The 17,500-nt window shown below is 40.5% G+C and overlaps 1 protein-coding gene across 1 annotated transcript in view; it reads right to left on the bottom strand.

Annotated features, from left to right (window-relative positions):
- Positions 1–17,500, bottom strand: part of plxna3 (plexin A3) — a gene marked incomplete at its 5' end in the record, with an annotated part of 76,368 nt that overhangs the window by 47,948 nt on the left and 10,920 nt on the right. The window contains 3 exon segments of the mRNA XM_080496987.1: positions 10,521–10,703; positions 15,999–16,163; positions 16,271–16,818. Of these exon segments, the coding sequence (XP_080353113.1) occupies positions 10,521–10,703; positions 15,999–16,163; positions 16,271–16,818 (896 nt within the window).

Genomic DNA, 17,500 nt, shown 5'->3' with positions numbered 1-17,500 from the left:
TACTGAAATGTGCCAACATCGTCACTGCCCCCTACAGGCATGGTGAGGAAGACGAGAAAGAGTCTCACAAATGTTGTTATTATGGGAGCTCTCACGCTTCCTATACGACGGCTGTTGTCATGTTTACTCCCACCACCAGAGGGAGCCGTGCACCAAGCGTCAGCTGTTTTTTTTCCTCGCTGGCCGGAGAAAAATTGGCGCACGTCCTCCTTCGGATGGATCGACGACCATTCTCTCAAAGAAGCGTGAAATTAGCTATAAAGTGTTTGGAGTTTTGAAATTGGAATGACGAGTTCTTAAGAAGTTTTCTCGAAGTTTGTTTGTTTCCGACGGACATGAAAAGAGCGGTTTTGTTTACTGTGTCCGTGGGAGATAAACAAACTCTCCGGTGGTCCTCTCAATCACATGTGGTTTTTAAATTTTTTTTTATATCTGCTACCTTCTCCGAACCGCAGGAGTTGGGGGGGGCGACTGGGAGGACTTCTGTTACCACGGCAACTGCCAGTCGTCTCTAATCTAATTTACGACCAATCAAAACATAAACAGCAGCTGGTCCTTAACTCAGAGCCGGTTTATACGAGTTCCCGTGTCCAACTATGTAGTCCGTGTGTGTGTGTGTGTGTGTGTGTGTGTGTGTGTGTGTGTGTGTGTGTGTGCTGAGCCCAGGTGTAAAGCTTCCCCCTGCAATCACACACCGATCCACCTCACTTAACGTCTGACCGCATCGCTACTTACCTGTTTAAATGTGTGTGTGTTTGTGTGTGTATATGTGTGTGTGACAACTGGTCCTTATGTCATTGTGGGGACCGTGTCAGACTTCTGAGGACACGTTCGATATTGAGGACGTGTCGTTTTTTTTAGGGGGCGGGGGGGTTGGTGGCGGCGCAGAGTCGTCGGAGGTTTAACATCAAACGTGTTTCCAAAGAGCCGGAACGATTATCCAACAAGGGGAACGCGGTGGGAGGTTGTTCTATTCTTCCTAAATCAAGAACATTTAGAACAATTCAGTCAGGACCGATACGACGACGGGCCTTATTTTATGTAACCATGTTTTTTTTTTCTTACGCAACAATATTTATTTCTTAGATGCTGATCTTGTGATTCTGTTTCTTTTTGTAGTTGTTTGTTGATTTGAAATCGCGACGATTCGTACAAATGTTTTCTGAGTGAGTTGCTGCCGATGGTCGTTTTGGTTTTTTTGGGGTATTTTTGTATTGAAACCACACACGCAAAGAACAATACACTCTAAACATTAAAGACTGGGAGACGCTTTAGTGGACAGACCACCGAGGCGGATTGTTATCACGGTGACCGTCAAAATAAAGGTACAGATTTCCAGGGAGGAATGTGGCCTGGGGAGTCGGGACGCGCTGGAGGCAAACATTGTTTTTCGTACTCGCGACTTGCACATGTGCAGGAGAACTTGTTGACGACTTGTTGGGAGTAAACGAGCCGTTCGTTTCAAAACAGAAAGGGGGCGGGGCTTATGACTGATAGTACAGCCATCCTCCATGTGGGAATCAAAATGTCTTTTGAATGAATGAATGAATTTTTTATTTTGAACGTGCATATAAAAATATGTAACTATTTGTACATACATAAACATAAACATAGATCTAATACATAAACGTACGTGGCAAGAAGAACAAAACATTTTAAATTTACCACCCCTTATTGCCTGTTCTTTAGTTTGTACACAGATGCTTATAATTACATAATACAGCTAACTATGTACCATATGTACACTTAATAAATAGCTATATAAATATATAATTTCAAAATAACAATATACTACGTACATATCCTTATAAATATACATATACATACCTCAAAAGAGAACTGAAAATCTACAACAACATTGAGGGAATTGGAGAGAATTCGGTTCTTGTGGTCGAAAATGTTTTTAATTCCACTTTTCAAAGAACCTCCTCCAGGTATTAATATAGTATTTCCATTCTATTCTATTTTTGATTTGTGTTACTTAATACGAGATAAAATTATGTACAAATTTTATTCAGTACTAAATTTCTATCTATTTTTTAACGTATATTGTCATTTATGTTTTTAAGATTTTTTATATAATAAAAATACATATATTCCAATATTGTATTGGGGTTTTTTTGGTGATATTTTCCCACAAGTTATGTTTTTTTAATAGTGTACATTCTTCTGTATTTTTCCTCAATTTAAGTTAAAATTGTCCAAATTGAATTAAGCATTACATTTCTATCTAACTTTTTAACGAATATTGTCATTTATGTTTTTAAGATTTTTAATATAATAAAAAACATTTATTACAATATTGTATTGTTTTTTATGGGGATATATTTTCCCACATGTTGTGTTTTTTTAATAGTGTACATTCTTCTGTATTTTTCCTCAATTTAAATTTAAATTATGTACACATTTAATTAAGTATTACATTTCTATCTAACTTTGTAACAAATATTGTAATTTGTTTTTGAAATTTTTAATATAATAAAAAAACATTTATTCCAATATTGTATTGTTTTTTGGGGTGATATTTTCCCACAAGTTGTTTTTTAATAGTGTACATTCTTCTGTATTTTTCCTCAATTTAAGTTAAAATTGTCCAAATTTGATTAAGTGTCACATTTCTATCTATTTTTTTTAACATATGTCATTTATGTTTTTAAGATTTTTAATATAATAAAAAAACATTTATTCCAATATTGTATTGTTTTTTAAGTGATATTTTCCCACAAGTTATGATTTTTTAATAGTGTACATTCTTCTGTATTTTTCCTCAATTTAGGTTAAAATTATGTACAAATTTTATTCAGTATTACATTTCTATCTAACTTTTTAATGAATATTGTAATTTATGTTTTTAAGATTTTTTATATAATAAAAATACATATATTCCAATATTGTATTGGGGTTTTTTTGGTGATATTTTCCCACAAGTTATGTTTTTTTAATAGTGTACATTCTTCTGTATTTTTCCTCAATTTAAGTTAAAATTGTCCAAATTGAATTAAGCATTACATTTCTATCTAACTTTTTAACGAATATTGTAATTTATGTTTTTAAGATTTTTTATATAATAAAAATACATATATTCCAATATTGTATTGGTTTTTTTTTTTGGGTGATATCATCCCACAAGTTATGTTTTTTTAATAGTGTACATTCTTCTGTCTTTTTCCTCAATTTAAGTTAAAATTATGTACAAATTTAATTCAGTATTACATTTCTATCTAACTTTTTAACATATATTGTCATTTGTTTTTGAAATTTTTAATATAATAAAAAAACATTTATTCCAATATTGTATTGGGGTTTTTTTGGTGATATTTTCCCACAAGTTATGATTATTTTATAGTGTACATTCTTCTGTATTTTTCCTCAATTTAAGTTAAAATTGTCCAAATTTGATTAAGTGTCACATTTCTATCTATTTTTTTTAACATATGTCATTTATGTTTTTAAGATTTTTAATATAATAAAAAAACATTTATTCCAATATTGTATTGTTTTTTGGGGTGATATTTTCCCACAAGTTGTTTTTTAATAGTGTACATTCTTCTGTCTTTTTCCTCAATTTAAGTTAAAATTATGTACAAATTTAATTCAGTATTACATTTCTATCTAACTTTTTAACATATATTGTCATTTGTTTTTGAAATTTTTAATATAATAAAAAAACATTTATTCCAATATTGTATTGGGGTTTTTTTGGTGATATTTTCCCACAAGTTATGTTTTTTTAAGTGTACATTCTTCTGTATTTTTCCTCAATTTAAGTTAAAATTGTCATAATTTGATAAAGTGTCACATTTCTATCTATTTTTTTTAACATATGTCATTTATGTTTTTAAGATTTTTAATATAATAAAAAAACATTTATTCCAATATTGTATTGTTTTTTAGGGTGATATTTTCCCACAAGTTGTTTTTTAATAGTGTACATTCTTCTGTATTTTTCCTCAATTTAGGTTAAAATTATGTACAAATTTTATTCAGTATTACATTTCTATCTAACTTTGTAACGAATATTGTCATTTATGTTTTTAAGATATTTAATATAATAAAAAAACATTTATTCCAATATTGTATTGGGTTTTTTTTGGTGATATTTTCCCACAAGTTATGTTTTTTTAATAGTGTACATTCTTCTGTATTTTTCCTCAATTTAAGTTAAAATTGTCCAAATTGAATTAAGCATTACATTTCTATCTAACTTTTTAACGAATATTGTCATTTATGTTTTTAAGATTTTTAATATAATAAAAAACATTTATTCCAATATTGTATTGTTTTTTATGGGGATATATTTTCCCACATGTTGTGTTTTTTTAATAGTGTACATTCTTCTGTATTTTTCCTCAATTTAAATTTAAATTATGTACAAATTTAATTCAGTATTACATTTCTATCTAACTTTGTAACAAATATTGTAATTTGTTTTTGAAATTTTTAATATAATAAAAAAACATTTATTCCAATATTGTATTGTTTTTTGGGATGATATTTTCCCACAAGTTGTTTTTTAATAGTGTACATTCTTCTGTATTTTTCCTCAATTTAAGTTAAAATTGTCCAAATTTGATTAAGTGTCACATTTCTATCTATTTTTTTTAACATATGTCATTTATGTTTTTAAGATTTTTAATATAATAAAAAAACATTTATTCCAATATTGTATTGGGGTTTTTTTGGTGATATTTTCCCACAAGTTATGATTTTTTAATAGTGTACATTCTTCTGTATTTTTCCTCAATTTAGGTTAAAATTATGTACAAATTTTATTCAGTATTACATTTCTATCTAACTTTTTAATGAATATTGTAATTTATGTTTTTAAGATTTTTTATATAATAAAAATACATATATTCCAATATTGTATTGGGGTTTTTTTGGTGATATTTTCCCACAAGTTATGATTTTTTAATAGTGTACATTCTTCTGTCTTTTTCCTCAATTTAAGTTAAAATTATGTACAAACGTGATTAAGTATTACATTTCTATCTATTTTTAACATATGTCATTTATGTTTTTAAGATTTTTAATATAATAAAAAAACATTTATCCCAATATTGTATTGGGTTTTTTTTGGTGATATTTTCCCACAAGTTATGATTTTTTAATAGTGTACATTCTTCTGTATTTTTCCTCAATTTAAATGAAAATTATGTACAAATTTAATTAAGTACTACATTTCTATCTAACTTTGTAACGAATATTGTCATTTATGTTTTTAAGATATTTAATATAATAAAAAAACATTTATTCCAATATTGTATTGGGTTTTTTTTGGTGATATTTTCCCACAAGTTATGTTTTTTTAAGTGTACATTCTTCTGTATTTTTCCTCAATTTAAGTTAAAATTGTCACGTGTCACATTTCTATCTATTTTTTTTTAACATATGTCATTTATGTTTTTAAGATTTTTAATATAATAAAAAACATTTATTCCAATATTGCATTGGGGGTTTTTTTGGGTTATATTTTCCCACAAGTTATGTTTCTTTTCTGTATTTTTCCTCAATTTAATATTCAATTGTATTTCATTTTAAAGGTTTAACAAACTACAGAATATTTTCAAAAATATCTTCGGTCTGCCCATGTTTCTTTTAAACTCTTGTTACGTGAACGTGGCTGTTATTTCTCCACAGGTCGGGTCTGGGTTTTGCAGGAGATTCCCGAGGCGAACCCAAGCTAGCCGAGGTTAATGGACGCCGCGTTCCCGACTTTCAGTTTTCTGGTCGGACTCCAGATTTCTGCTCCGGGTTGAAAAATTGGGAGGAACAGGTGCATCCGCTTCCTAATAATCACCATCATCATCCATAGCGAGATAAATCAACAGATTAATTTCCCCCTGCGCCGGCTGGCTGCTGGGAAAGTGAAAAAAAAAAAAAAGAAGAAAAACCCGGGAGGAAGGAGGCGCAGAAAATGGGAGTTTTTTTCTTTGCGAGCGGAGGAGCAGCAGGTGCAGGCGGCTCGCTTACAAACGCACGTCACTGTTATCGGAATAAAAGCTTTAATTCCCCGCAGTCTCATTAGCCAATAATGGCTCCGCTGCCTCTGAATGCCACAGCTGATTGGCTGACTCATCTCCGCTAATTCACTTTGTGCTTAATGGGAGAGGAGGAAGAGGAGGAGGAGGAAGAGGAGGAGGAGGAAGGCTGATTTCAAAGAAAGAAAAGGGGAAAAAAAGAAAAAGCTTTTCAGTTTGATTCTGCAGAACTTATTTATTAATTTTTTCGTGAAAAATGTTGCTGACGACCGGGCTGGCCAGCAGGGGGCGCTGCAGGGATAAGGTCCCTGCAGCGCCCCCTGGGGGGGGGGGGGGGGGGGGGTAAACGAACATATATGCTTGAACATATTTTATTCATTTTGACTGGATTTTATTTTATTTTATTTTATGTTTGTTTGTTTTTTTCTTTTATTTATTTATTGATTATCATTTTTTTCTTGTTCAATTTTAGCGAATTTGATTTAACTATTTATTTTATTTTGTTTTTATAATTGGTTTTTTTTCTAATTTTTTCATTTTATTTATACTTAGATTTATTTTTTTCCCCAACTGATTTGATTTATTAAATTTTTCTTTTCTTTTCTTTTACTTCACTTATTTAGTTTTACTGCATTTCATTTGAATAATTTTTATTTTACTTTGCTTTATTTTTTCAGTTTAATTTGTTTGCTTATTTTTCTATTTTTCTCTTTTTTTTTATTCGCTTCTATTCAGTATAACATCGTCAACATGATTCTAATCACAATCTCATTCTATTCTAAATTAACTATTTTGATTTCTTTTCATCTACTTTAGTTTAAATAGATTTAGTTTTTACTTTCCAGCTGGTTTCATGTAAATAATGTTTATCGCGTGTTCTTCTCTGCGCGTGCGTGAGTGTGATTTTTAAGAAAAAACAACAAAACAACAGCACCAACTAGTGGCCCAACATGACAACACCCCCCCCACCCCCAGCGTTTCTGCTGTTGTTGTTTAAACACAAACATTTTGTGAAGAACGACGACGACGAAAACAATAAGTATCGACTTCAAACGTTGTCGTGTAAACAAGAGGCTTTAAATCTCCGTGTGTGGCTCCGTTAGTCTGTTTGTTTTGGAAGCAGGACGAAAAGTGGCTGGCGCACACACACACACACACACACACACACACACACACACACACACACACACACACACACACACACACACACACTGAGCCAGTCAGCTGTCAGATCAGCTGATCGGAGGAACGACAGTGATGGACGGGGGGGGGGGGGGGGGGGGGGGATCCGTGGCGGCTGTCGCCATGGCAACCGCTTTCGCTGCAGCTGATTGGAGGAATCGTTCTCCTGTCTTCACTTCACGTCTCGCTTCTCCACCGCTCGTTTGTATCGGCGGGCATTTCTTTATTTTTTGTTTTTTTACAGGTTTCTTAATTTTTTTTTTTACAGATGTCTTTATTACATGCCTTTGTTAGAGATGCTCTCTCTCTCTCTCTCTGTCTCTTTTTCTCTGTCGCTCTCTCTCTCTGTCGCTCTCTCTCTCTCTGTCTCTCTCTATCTCTTTCTCTGTCTCTCTCTCTGTCTCTCTCTCTATGTTGCTCTCTCTGTGTTGCTCTCTCTGTCTCTCTCTCTCTCTGTCTCGCTCTGTCTCTGTTGCTCTCTCTCTCTCTCTCTCTCTCTGTGTCTCTCTCTCTCTGTGTCTCTCTCTCTGTCTCTCTCTCTATGTTGCTCTCTCTGTGTTGCTCTCTCTGTCTGTCTCGCTCTGTCTCTGTTGCTCTCTCTCTCTCTCTGTGTCTCTCTCTCTCTCTGTGTCTCTCTCTCTCTGTGTCTCTCTCTCTCTGTGTCTCTCTCTCTCTCCCCCTCTCTCTCTCTCTCTCTCTGTCTCACTCTGTCTCTGTTGCTCTCTCTCTCTCTCTCTCTCTGTGTCTCTCTCTCTCTCTCTCTCTCTCTCTCTCTCTCTCTCTCTCTCTCTCTCTCTAGTGGGGACGTTGGGTTTGTTCGACCACACAGGAGGAGGAAACCTCAGCATGTTGACACGGAGCTAAATCCAGATCAAAGTCACTCCACCACCTCGACGTTGTTACACCGGAGTCCCACCCAGGACCAGACCCTCCACGTCCCCGGAACCCCCGGACCACCAGAACCCCCAGACCGCCGGACCACCAGACCCCCGGACCGCCGGAACCGAGGAGTCGAGGAGGGTCGAAGTCTAAGCATGCAATCCAGCGAGCGTCGAGGGGCGGAGAACGATAGCTTGTTCACCGGCAACTTAGTCACATTTAGACCAGGAGCTACATGCTACATGCTAAAGAGGTTCAGGGTCACACGCCAGCGATGCTACATGCTAACCACACAACACCGGGAACTGAACCACCAGCGACAGTCGCTCATCACGTCAACTTCATTTCATTTGCGTCTGCAGAGCAAATCAGGCCTTAAGACATTTAACAAGTACTCGTTATCGGTACTTGGTGTCGCTAAGCGGCTAGAGGTTGGTACTGGGACTCGTCGATCAACCCGCGCCGAAAAGAAACAGCAGAGAGCTCAACGCCGCCCCCTACAAGCACAAGAGGTACTACACCCTCGTCCAGACTGAACGCCGGGATCCTGTAGGAGTCCGGAGGTGCTAGAACCCTCCGGTTCCGCAGGGTTCTCCCGCCCTGCAACCTCCACCATCACCGGCGGCGCCCGCTGGATCCCGTCCAAGTCCCATTTTTCAAAAAAGAAAAAAATACATCAGAGCTGCAACTCCGCCTGATTGATTCAACCTATAAAGACGTCAGAAAATGTCGACGGAGCTGAAAAAAATGTTCAGTTTGAGGCAATAAAACATGAAAAAGCCGCAGATCTTGCAACATCAGTTGTGGCCATGCTGTGATTACTTAACGTTAAAAATGATCCGCGTTATTAAAGTTCTAAATGGAACTAAATTAATCAGCCTTTTTGAATAACAATTTCATATTTTTATGATTTAATTAATGTTTCGCATTTACTTCTTTTTTTACTATCTAATATTTATTTTTTACAAATGTGAATAAAACATAAGAGAAAGAGGAGGAGGAGGAAGAGTAGCAGCTCTAATCCTGTCTCACCGACCACTTCCTGTCTCACCGACCACTTCCTGTCTCACTGATCACTTCCTGTCTCACTGACCACTTCCTGTCTCACTGACCACTTCCTGTCTCACTGATCACTTCCTGTCTCACCGCCCACTTCCTGTCTCACCGCCCACTTCCTGTCTCACCGCCCACTTCCTGTCTCACCGACCACTTCCTGTCCAACTGACCACTTCCTGTCTCACTGATCACTTTCTGTCTCACCGACCACCTCCTGTCTCACCGCCCACTTCCTGTCTCACCGCCCACTTCCTGTCTCACGGACCACTTCCTGTCTCACTGACCACTTCCTGTCTCACCGATCACTTCCTGTCTCACTGACCACTTCCTGTCTCACCGCCCACTTCCTGTCTCACCGCCCACTTCCTGTCTCACTGACCACTTCCTGTCCAACTGACCACTTCCTGTCTCACCGACCACTTCCTGTCTCACCGACCACTTCCTGTCTCACCGACTACTTCCTGTCTCACGGACCACTTCCTGTCTCACCGACCACTTCCTGTCTCACCGCCCACTTCCTGTCTCACCGCCCACTTCCTGTCTCACGGACCACTTCCTGTCTCACCGACCACTTCCTGTCTCACTGACCACTTCCTGTCACACTGACCACTTCCTGTCTCACCGCCACTTCCTGTCTCACCACCCACTTCCTGTCTCACTGACCACTTCCTGTCTCACCGATCACTTCCTGTCTCACGGACCACTTCCTGTCTCACTGACCACTTCCTGTCTCACTGACCACTTCCTGTCTCACAGAATGTTGCTACAGTACAACAGTAAAACCTCCAACAGCCTCGTTTTTGACGGACACCACAAACTAAAAGTTGCCTAAAGACAAAGCTGCACTGAATTTAAAGCATAAAATGGAAATATAAAGAAAAAAAAATGACATTTAAACAGTGAGGGACGGGAACCGGGAGACAACAGTCGGGGAAAAACCCTGGAAATAGCGGAAACGCACTAAGCGGAGGCACAACTATGCAAACTACAACTAAAAATGATATAAAACTACAGACTACCAGAAAGCATAGGCAAAATTATACAAGCTATCATCAACAAATACAGAAAAAGTACATAAACTACCACTAATCTGATGGTAAATTATGCAAAATACCACAAGTTATATAAAAAAATATAAATAATTCTGATCAATTATATCGAACTGGATAAACTTACAAAAAACACACAAACTACCAATAACAAATACAAAATTACACGAGTAACCAGAAGACCCTCGAAATAGCGGAAACGCACTCCGAAAACACGAGATCCACACAAACACTCAGGTCCAGTTCAAAGTGTATTAAATGAAGCCGGCGGCGTCGCAGAGCCACTTCCTGTCGGCGCAGGAAGCGGCGGCCCGTTTCCCCGCCACCCGTCTTCCCCAAGGCTCCACCCCCCCCCCCCCCGTCTAAACCTTACCTTCTTCAGCTGTCCGCTCCGGGTCCCCACAAACACCACCGTGTGCTCGCCGTAGGTGTAGGCCGCCACGGCGCCCATACCCTCGGTGCGGTCCTCGTACAGCGGGTTCCCCTCGATGACCCGCAGGCCGCCGAGCGGCTGGTTCAGGACCAGGCCGCAGAAATCGTCTCCGATCTGCTTCGGCTGTGGAGGAAAAAAGCGGGGAGACGCCGTTAGGAAGCGCGCCGGCCCTTTAATGTCCCCAGAAGAACCAGACCCCTCCCCCCCCCCCCCTCCCCCCTCCCCCGAAACACATAGACTACACAAAGCTGAACTTAAATTACTGAAACTACCATCAACAAATACCCAAAAAGTACATTTACTACCACTAATCTCATGGTAAATTATGCAAAATACCATAAGTTATATAAAAAATATAAATAATTATGATCAATTATATCGAACTGGATAAACTTACAAAAAGTACAACTATGCAAACCGCTAAAAATGATATTAAATTACAGACGACCAAACAAAATAACCAATAATAAATAGATAAATTACAAACACAACTACTAATGTGATGCGCAACTATGCAAACTACAAGTAAAAATGATATAAAACTACAGACTATGGGAAAGCATAGGCAAAATTATACAAGCTACCATCAACAAATACAGAAAAAGTACATAAAGTACCACTAATCTGATGCTAAATTATGCAAAATACCACAAGTTATATAGAAAAATATAAATAATTATGAGCAATTATATCGAACTAGATAAACTTACAAAAACACACAAACTACCAATAACAAATACAAGAATTACACGAGTAACCAGAACTGCGAGACACAACTATGCAAACCACTAAAAATTATCTAAAACTACAGACTACCGGAAAGCATAGGCAAAATTATACAAGCTACCATCAACAAATACAGAAAAAGTACATAAACTACCACTAACTGGATAAACTTCCAAAAAGTACGAGTATGCAAACCGCTAAAAATGATATTAAATGACCGGACTACCGGAAAGCATACCGAAATTATACAAGCTACCATCAACACATACAAAAAAAGTACATAAAGTACAACTGACTTGACACAGAACTACGAAAACTACCACTTGAACGAGATGAAACTTTATAAACTACCGCAAAGCCCATCTGAATATACGCAAACTACTAATTCATAAATACAAAAACTGCACAAACGATAAGAAACCCGATACAAAAACTCGAAACTATTATCATGAGACACGTAAATACTTCAACTAGAACACATTACACAACCATCCTCGCCCTGTAGTCACATTAGCATTAGCATTAGCATTAGCGCACACGCGGCGAGACAATTACAAACGACTGCTTTTTGATTACGGAGAAACACAAGGAGCATTTTCTGTGTTTAGACGTAAACAAAGAGGCCTTTTTTTTTTTTTAACAGTTTCCACTTGAGATGTCGTCGCGTAAACAGGATCTAAATTAGCCGCCGCCGCCGCCGCCGCCGCCGTTCTCCGGGAGGCCCGGGCGCTGCCGGCGTGCCCGGGCACAATCCGAGCGGGTTCTGGAAGATCCTCCGCGGCTTTGGAGTCGGTGGTTTCCAGAGCGAGGCGCTGGGAGGAGCCGGCGTTATTACAGGCTGCCGGAGGTCTGGTGACACCCTGTCATTAGCGGGTTAAAGCCTCGCAGCGGGGTGGAAACTCTGAGTCTGTGTGGAAATACACTCCAGCTTTATCTACGTTCGTGCCCGTCGCTTTTTTTTCTTAAAAGTGGGACCTGAAATATCACACATCCGTCGGGCTGGTTTGGTTTTTTTTCAGAGGGGTGAAAAAAAAAAAAAAAAAAAGCACCTTTGCTTATGAAGACGTCTGGACTGAGAATTGGAAGTAGCGCGGCCCCGCCCCTGAACCTGAATGAGACATAATCCGCCTCCTGAACTTGAAACGCTTTGGGTACAAACAATGAATTTAGACATTTTTTAATTGAATTTGAATTTATACATTTATTTATTTATTTGAGCGGTAAACATTCTGCCCAAAAGGAGTGGGGCTGAAGCAAGAAGCTTATGAGCTCCGCCCCCAAAAATAGAAAGAACAAAACGTCAACAACAACAAAACATTAACAAAAAAGAACCTCCCATATTTCAAACGACTACCGTATTTTCCACCCTATAAGGCACCTAAATACCTCAAATTTTCTCCAAAGCTGCCAGTGCGCCTTATCACCCGGTGCGCCTTATATATGGAAGAATTGCGCTACTTGAGACTGCTATTTGACAGCTGAACACCCAGAAGCTTTTATTTTGACAACTCTAACTTCGCTACCGGATCTTCAGAGCGGACGACACTCCGCACAACACCTTCATCACTCATGGTTGCACACCAACATTCTAACAAACCAAAATAAACTAGATGAAATAATTACTCCCTAAACTGGGGAACAAAAACACATAAACACAATCAACACAACACCAAGCCCAACAACAACCCACAATAACCTCCAACAACACAAAATTTGTCGCTGCAAGGCATGATGGGACATCCTGAGCTCCTCAGTGCAGCCGATAGAAACTCCCATAATTCATTGCAGCTGTTTGTGGTGTTTTAAATGCAATTATTGGGGGTTATATTTGGTTTGTGGTGTCGGTAATAATTGTGTTGTGTTGTGTTTTTGTTGCTTACTTCACGTAGTTTAGTTTATTATCATTATTATTACTGGTAGTTGTAAGTTGTCAACCAGCAGTGAAGAAGGTTTTGTGTGTAGTGTCCTCCTGGCATAGGCTGCAGGTAGGACTATCAAAATAAGGCATGTGCACCTCTCTGGGTGTTAGAATCAGTGGAAAATGTAACCTAATGGCTTTGAGCTGTCAAGGTTGCTGACCACTGGTCTATTCCATGCGCCTTATAGGGCGGTGCGCCTTATATATTAACAAAGTTGTAAATTATGTCAATTAATGTAGGTGCGCCTTATAGGGCAGAAAATACGGTATATCAACACGGACCAAACTGACCACACACACATGCACATATACGTTGATCCTACTTCTTCAATGCGTTTCTTCCTCTCTGTATGTTTCAAAAATCTTTTGTTTGTATTTGTATTTGAAGAGGTTGATGTTTGGACGTTGTTTCAACTCCAATTTGTTCCACAATTCTACACCATTAACTGTCGGGCTAAAACTTTTCAGGGTTGTGTTTATGTTTCTGAGTCCTAAAGTTGAATTCCTCACGTATTTCATGACGACCAGTACGATCTTGGTAACAATCTGTAACTTGCTTTATAGAACATCTGTTATATAAAGCTCGGAAACTCAACAATGTCATTAAACTTCATGATTTTTTTTTAATCACTAAATCATCTCGTTTGCTGACTTCAAAGCGGACCTATAGACGTGGCGGCGCACCGCCACCGCCGTGTTGGGTCACTTATCGACCTCAGGGTTACAGACAATGCACGTTGTCATGGTAACAGCGAACAGTCAGCAGATTCGTCGTGGAGACGCGGCATTTTCGCTGACGTGGCGACTCTCGCTTAACTGATCCAAGACGAAAATGTCACAAAACGAGATTATCCTTCCCTCATTAGCCGCGTATGAATATATACAAGTGCTACTTTGAGATATTTTTGACTTTGGTGTTGTTCCTCTAAATTCTGCGCTTTTTACTCTCAGTGAACCCGTCTGAACGTACAGGAAGTACAACGGAATCCACATCAAACTGTCTACAAACGGAAAAGCACGCGAAGCTACGATTGACAAATTCAGTGACCCAAACAAAAATCAAAAAAACTGATTTGAAAGTACACAAGTAACCGATAAACTGACACGAAACCACACAAAGTGCAACAGAATCACCGGACAAAAACATGGCGTGCTGTGACACACACACACACACACACACACACACACACACACACACACACACACACACACCCCCGCTGTTCACCATAAAAGAAGCAGGTCAGAGCCTGGAAATAAGCCCCGCCCCCTCCCCAACATGGCTCATATTCCATCAGCATGCGGCTGATTGGCTGTGATTAGTCAGGTCCGCTGGTTTCGCTGGTCGCTCTGGGCAACCCCAACTCCAGGACCCCAGTCCAAACCCCCCCCCCCCAAACAACCTCCCTACTGGGCCGACTCTCATCTCACTGCCCGGTTGCCATGGTTACCACTGCAGGCCATTACCACCATGAATAAGAACATCATCTACCCCCCGACCTGAAATAACCCCACAAACACCCCCGCTGTAGCCTCACACAGAGAGATAGAGAGGGGAGGAGGGGGGAGGGGAGGGGGGGGGGTCATTCTGTTCTGCCGTACTTGATTTTGAAAGTCTTCTCATTTCCTGTTTCTCACATTAGAATAAAGATTATTGAAGATCATCGCGGCAGGACGCCGAGACTTCGCCCGCTACCGGCTGAACCTGCGGGGCCTCCGCAAACAAAACCTGCCGCACCAGGTTGACGGACATATGGCCCAGGGACCCAGTCTGGGATGAGCTCTCATTGGTCGCTTTGAGGTTGAACTCTCTCGTTGCTCACAGAATTTGGAGCGATTGGAAAAACGACGAAATCGACCAATTTATTGCATTTAAAGTTACAATAGAATGGAAAAGAAGAACCAATTACATCCAATTAAGAGCCTGAAGGGTCAATCGGGAGGTCTTAAAATAAACCAGGACGTTGGGTTCCGTTAAAGGACGGGACACTTTGACTACAAGTCCAGGTGAGGCCAGGAGATCAATCTCTCTCCTGAGGGCGACAAGTCTTTCATCTCAGCACAAGTCTTTCATCTCAAAGTACAACTTCGGGACAAAGTCCAGAAAAAAAAAAAAAAAAAAACGGATTCAAGTCAGGTCGTTTGTCGGGAGAATCACAAGAAAAGACTTTTGGGCAAAAAACTGTAAGAGGGAAGTGAAGGTTGGTGTGGCGTCATTGACAGCTTAATTAAAGTCCAGTCTGCAGTTAATGGACCGACGACCAAGACTGTGAAAGAAAATCAGACCGAGTTTAGTCGAATGTCCTGCAGGTGCCAAGTCAAGTCCAAGCTTTTGAAACAAGAGGGTTTGAGAAAAAAAAGACCAAACCGCGTGAGACCAGGAACAAAAGTCTGAGGAAAATCTTGAGGGCCGAGACTTTCATGGCTCTACGTTCCGGTCAAGTTCAAAGACGACGAAACGGTTACGTCGGTTTCATGTCTCTTACTTGTCCAGCACACATTTTTGGGTATTTGGAGAAAAAGTCTACATGGAGCCAGTGCGTTTAGGAGCAGAAGTCCAAAACGTGCCTCTCTTCTTTAGAGGACAAACTCAAAAGACGGGATGAAAAGAAAGTCTTTCAGCGACGCTTCCCTAAGTCTTAAAGGGCAAGTACGAGAAAAAGTCTACGGTCTGAAGACAACAACGAGTTTTGTGTCTGTTGGACTCTTTGGCTGAAGACAGTCCGTTCACTACGGATGGTTTTATATTATATATATATATATTCCCACACACTCACCGTGTGGATGCAAGGCAGCTCCTTGTTGAGTAACCATGGCAACGACAGCCTCCCCTCTCCACGGTAACAGGACCGTATCCTCTCCCTCATGGCCAGGTTGATGTCATGGAGGGTGAACAGACAGAGGACCGTCTCTCGGGGCGGGTTGGACCGATTCTTCTGACCCTGAAAAGAGACACAAGTCGCAGGTTCAACTCCCGTCGGGGGAGTTCCCGAGCTGGAACCCCCCCCCCCGCCCCTCTGACGGGGGTTTGCAGGAAACGAGGCGTCACCTGCGAGAAGACGACGAAGAGCACGTCGTCGTCCTCGGACAGGCCGAGCGCCTGGGCCAGACGCCGGCCAGGCTTCTGCTTGTAGGCGGCCTGGACCAGCCGGTACTCCACGCCGTCCTTGGTGCAGCCCAGGGGGAACTCCACGTAGGAGTAGAACTCCGTGTCGTTGGAGCACATGCGCACGATCTTGGAGGTGAAGAACTTCTCGCCGCCGGCGTCCATCTGCGTCAGCTGCGTGTCCAGCTGCAGCGTCAGGAAGTAGACGTACGTGCGGCTGGAGAAGCCGTAGACGTAGTAGATGTCGAAGGCCGGGTAGAGGGACAGCGTGTCCGACGGGATCTTGATCTGCGACGAGACGAACTCGTCCTGGTACACCAGCGAGAACATGTTGACGCTCTCCTCGTCCGCCACCAGCTTGCGGCTGGAGAGCGTGGGGAAGTACTCCGACTTCCCGTCGATGGCGGCGCCGATGAAGAGGCGGCTGCTGCCCTTCGACGGCCTCTTCCTCTTGGGGTCGGCCGTCCAGTCGTCCTCGCCGACGACCACGCCTGGGGGGGGGAGAACTCGGGTCAGTTTAAAGATGGGAGACGACAACGCTGCTCTGGGACACTGAAAACACAACTTTTTGAAAACACTTGGGCTTCGTCTAACATATAGCCGGTGGAAATGTTGCTATTGTGCGTCTCGCCTGTAGTAACCAGTAGTTGTGCACATGCTCAGTAGACGGATAGTAACAAAAGTGTTTCCTTAGACTTGGTGCTTTTATTTTGACAGTCACCAAAATGACAGGCCAAGTTGGTCGTCTGTCCACTAGATTGTCCCGTGTTCTCCCATTCTCACACAGAGAGATAGAGGGGGGGTGGTCATTCTGTTCTGCCTTACTTGATTTTGAAAGTCTTCTCATTTCCTGTTTCTCACATTAGAATAAAGATTATTGAAGATCGTTGCGGCAGGACGCCGAGACTTCGCCCGCTACCGGCTGAACCTGCGGGGCCTCCGTAAACAAAACCTGCCGCACCAGGTTGACGGACATATGGCCCAGGGACCCAGTCTGGGATGAGCTCTCATTGGTCGCTTTGAGGTTGAACTCTCTCGTTGCTCACAGAATTTGGAGCGATTGAAAAGACGACGAAAACGACCAATTTATTGCATTTTAAGTTGCAATAGAACGGAAAAGAAGAACCAATTACATCCAATTAAGAGCCTGAAGGGTCAATCGTGAGGTCTTAA

This window comes from Blennius ocellaris, assembly GCF_963422515.1.
Source record: "Blennius ocellaris genome assembly, chromosome: 5".
Classification (NCBI taxonomy): domain Eukaryota; kingdom Metazoa; phylum Chordata; class Actinopteri; order Blenniiformes; family Blenniidae; genus Blennius; species Blennius ocellaris.
This window is presented reverse-complemented; position numbering and strand designations above follow the sequence as displayed.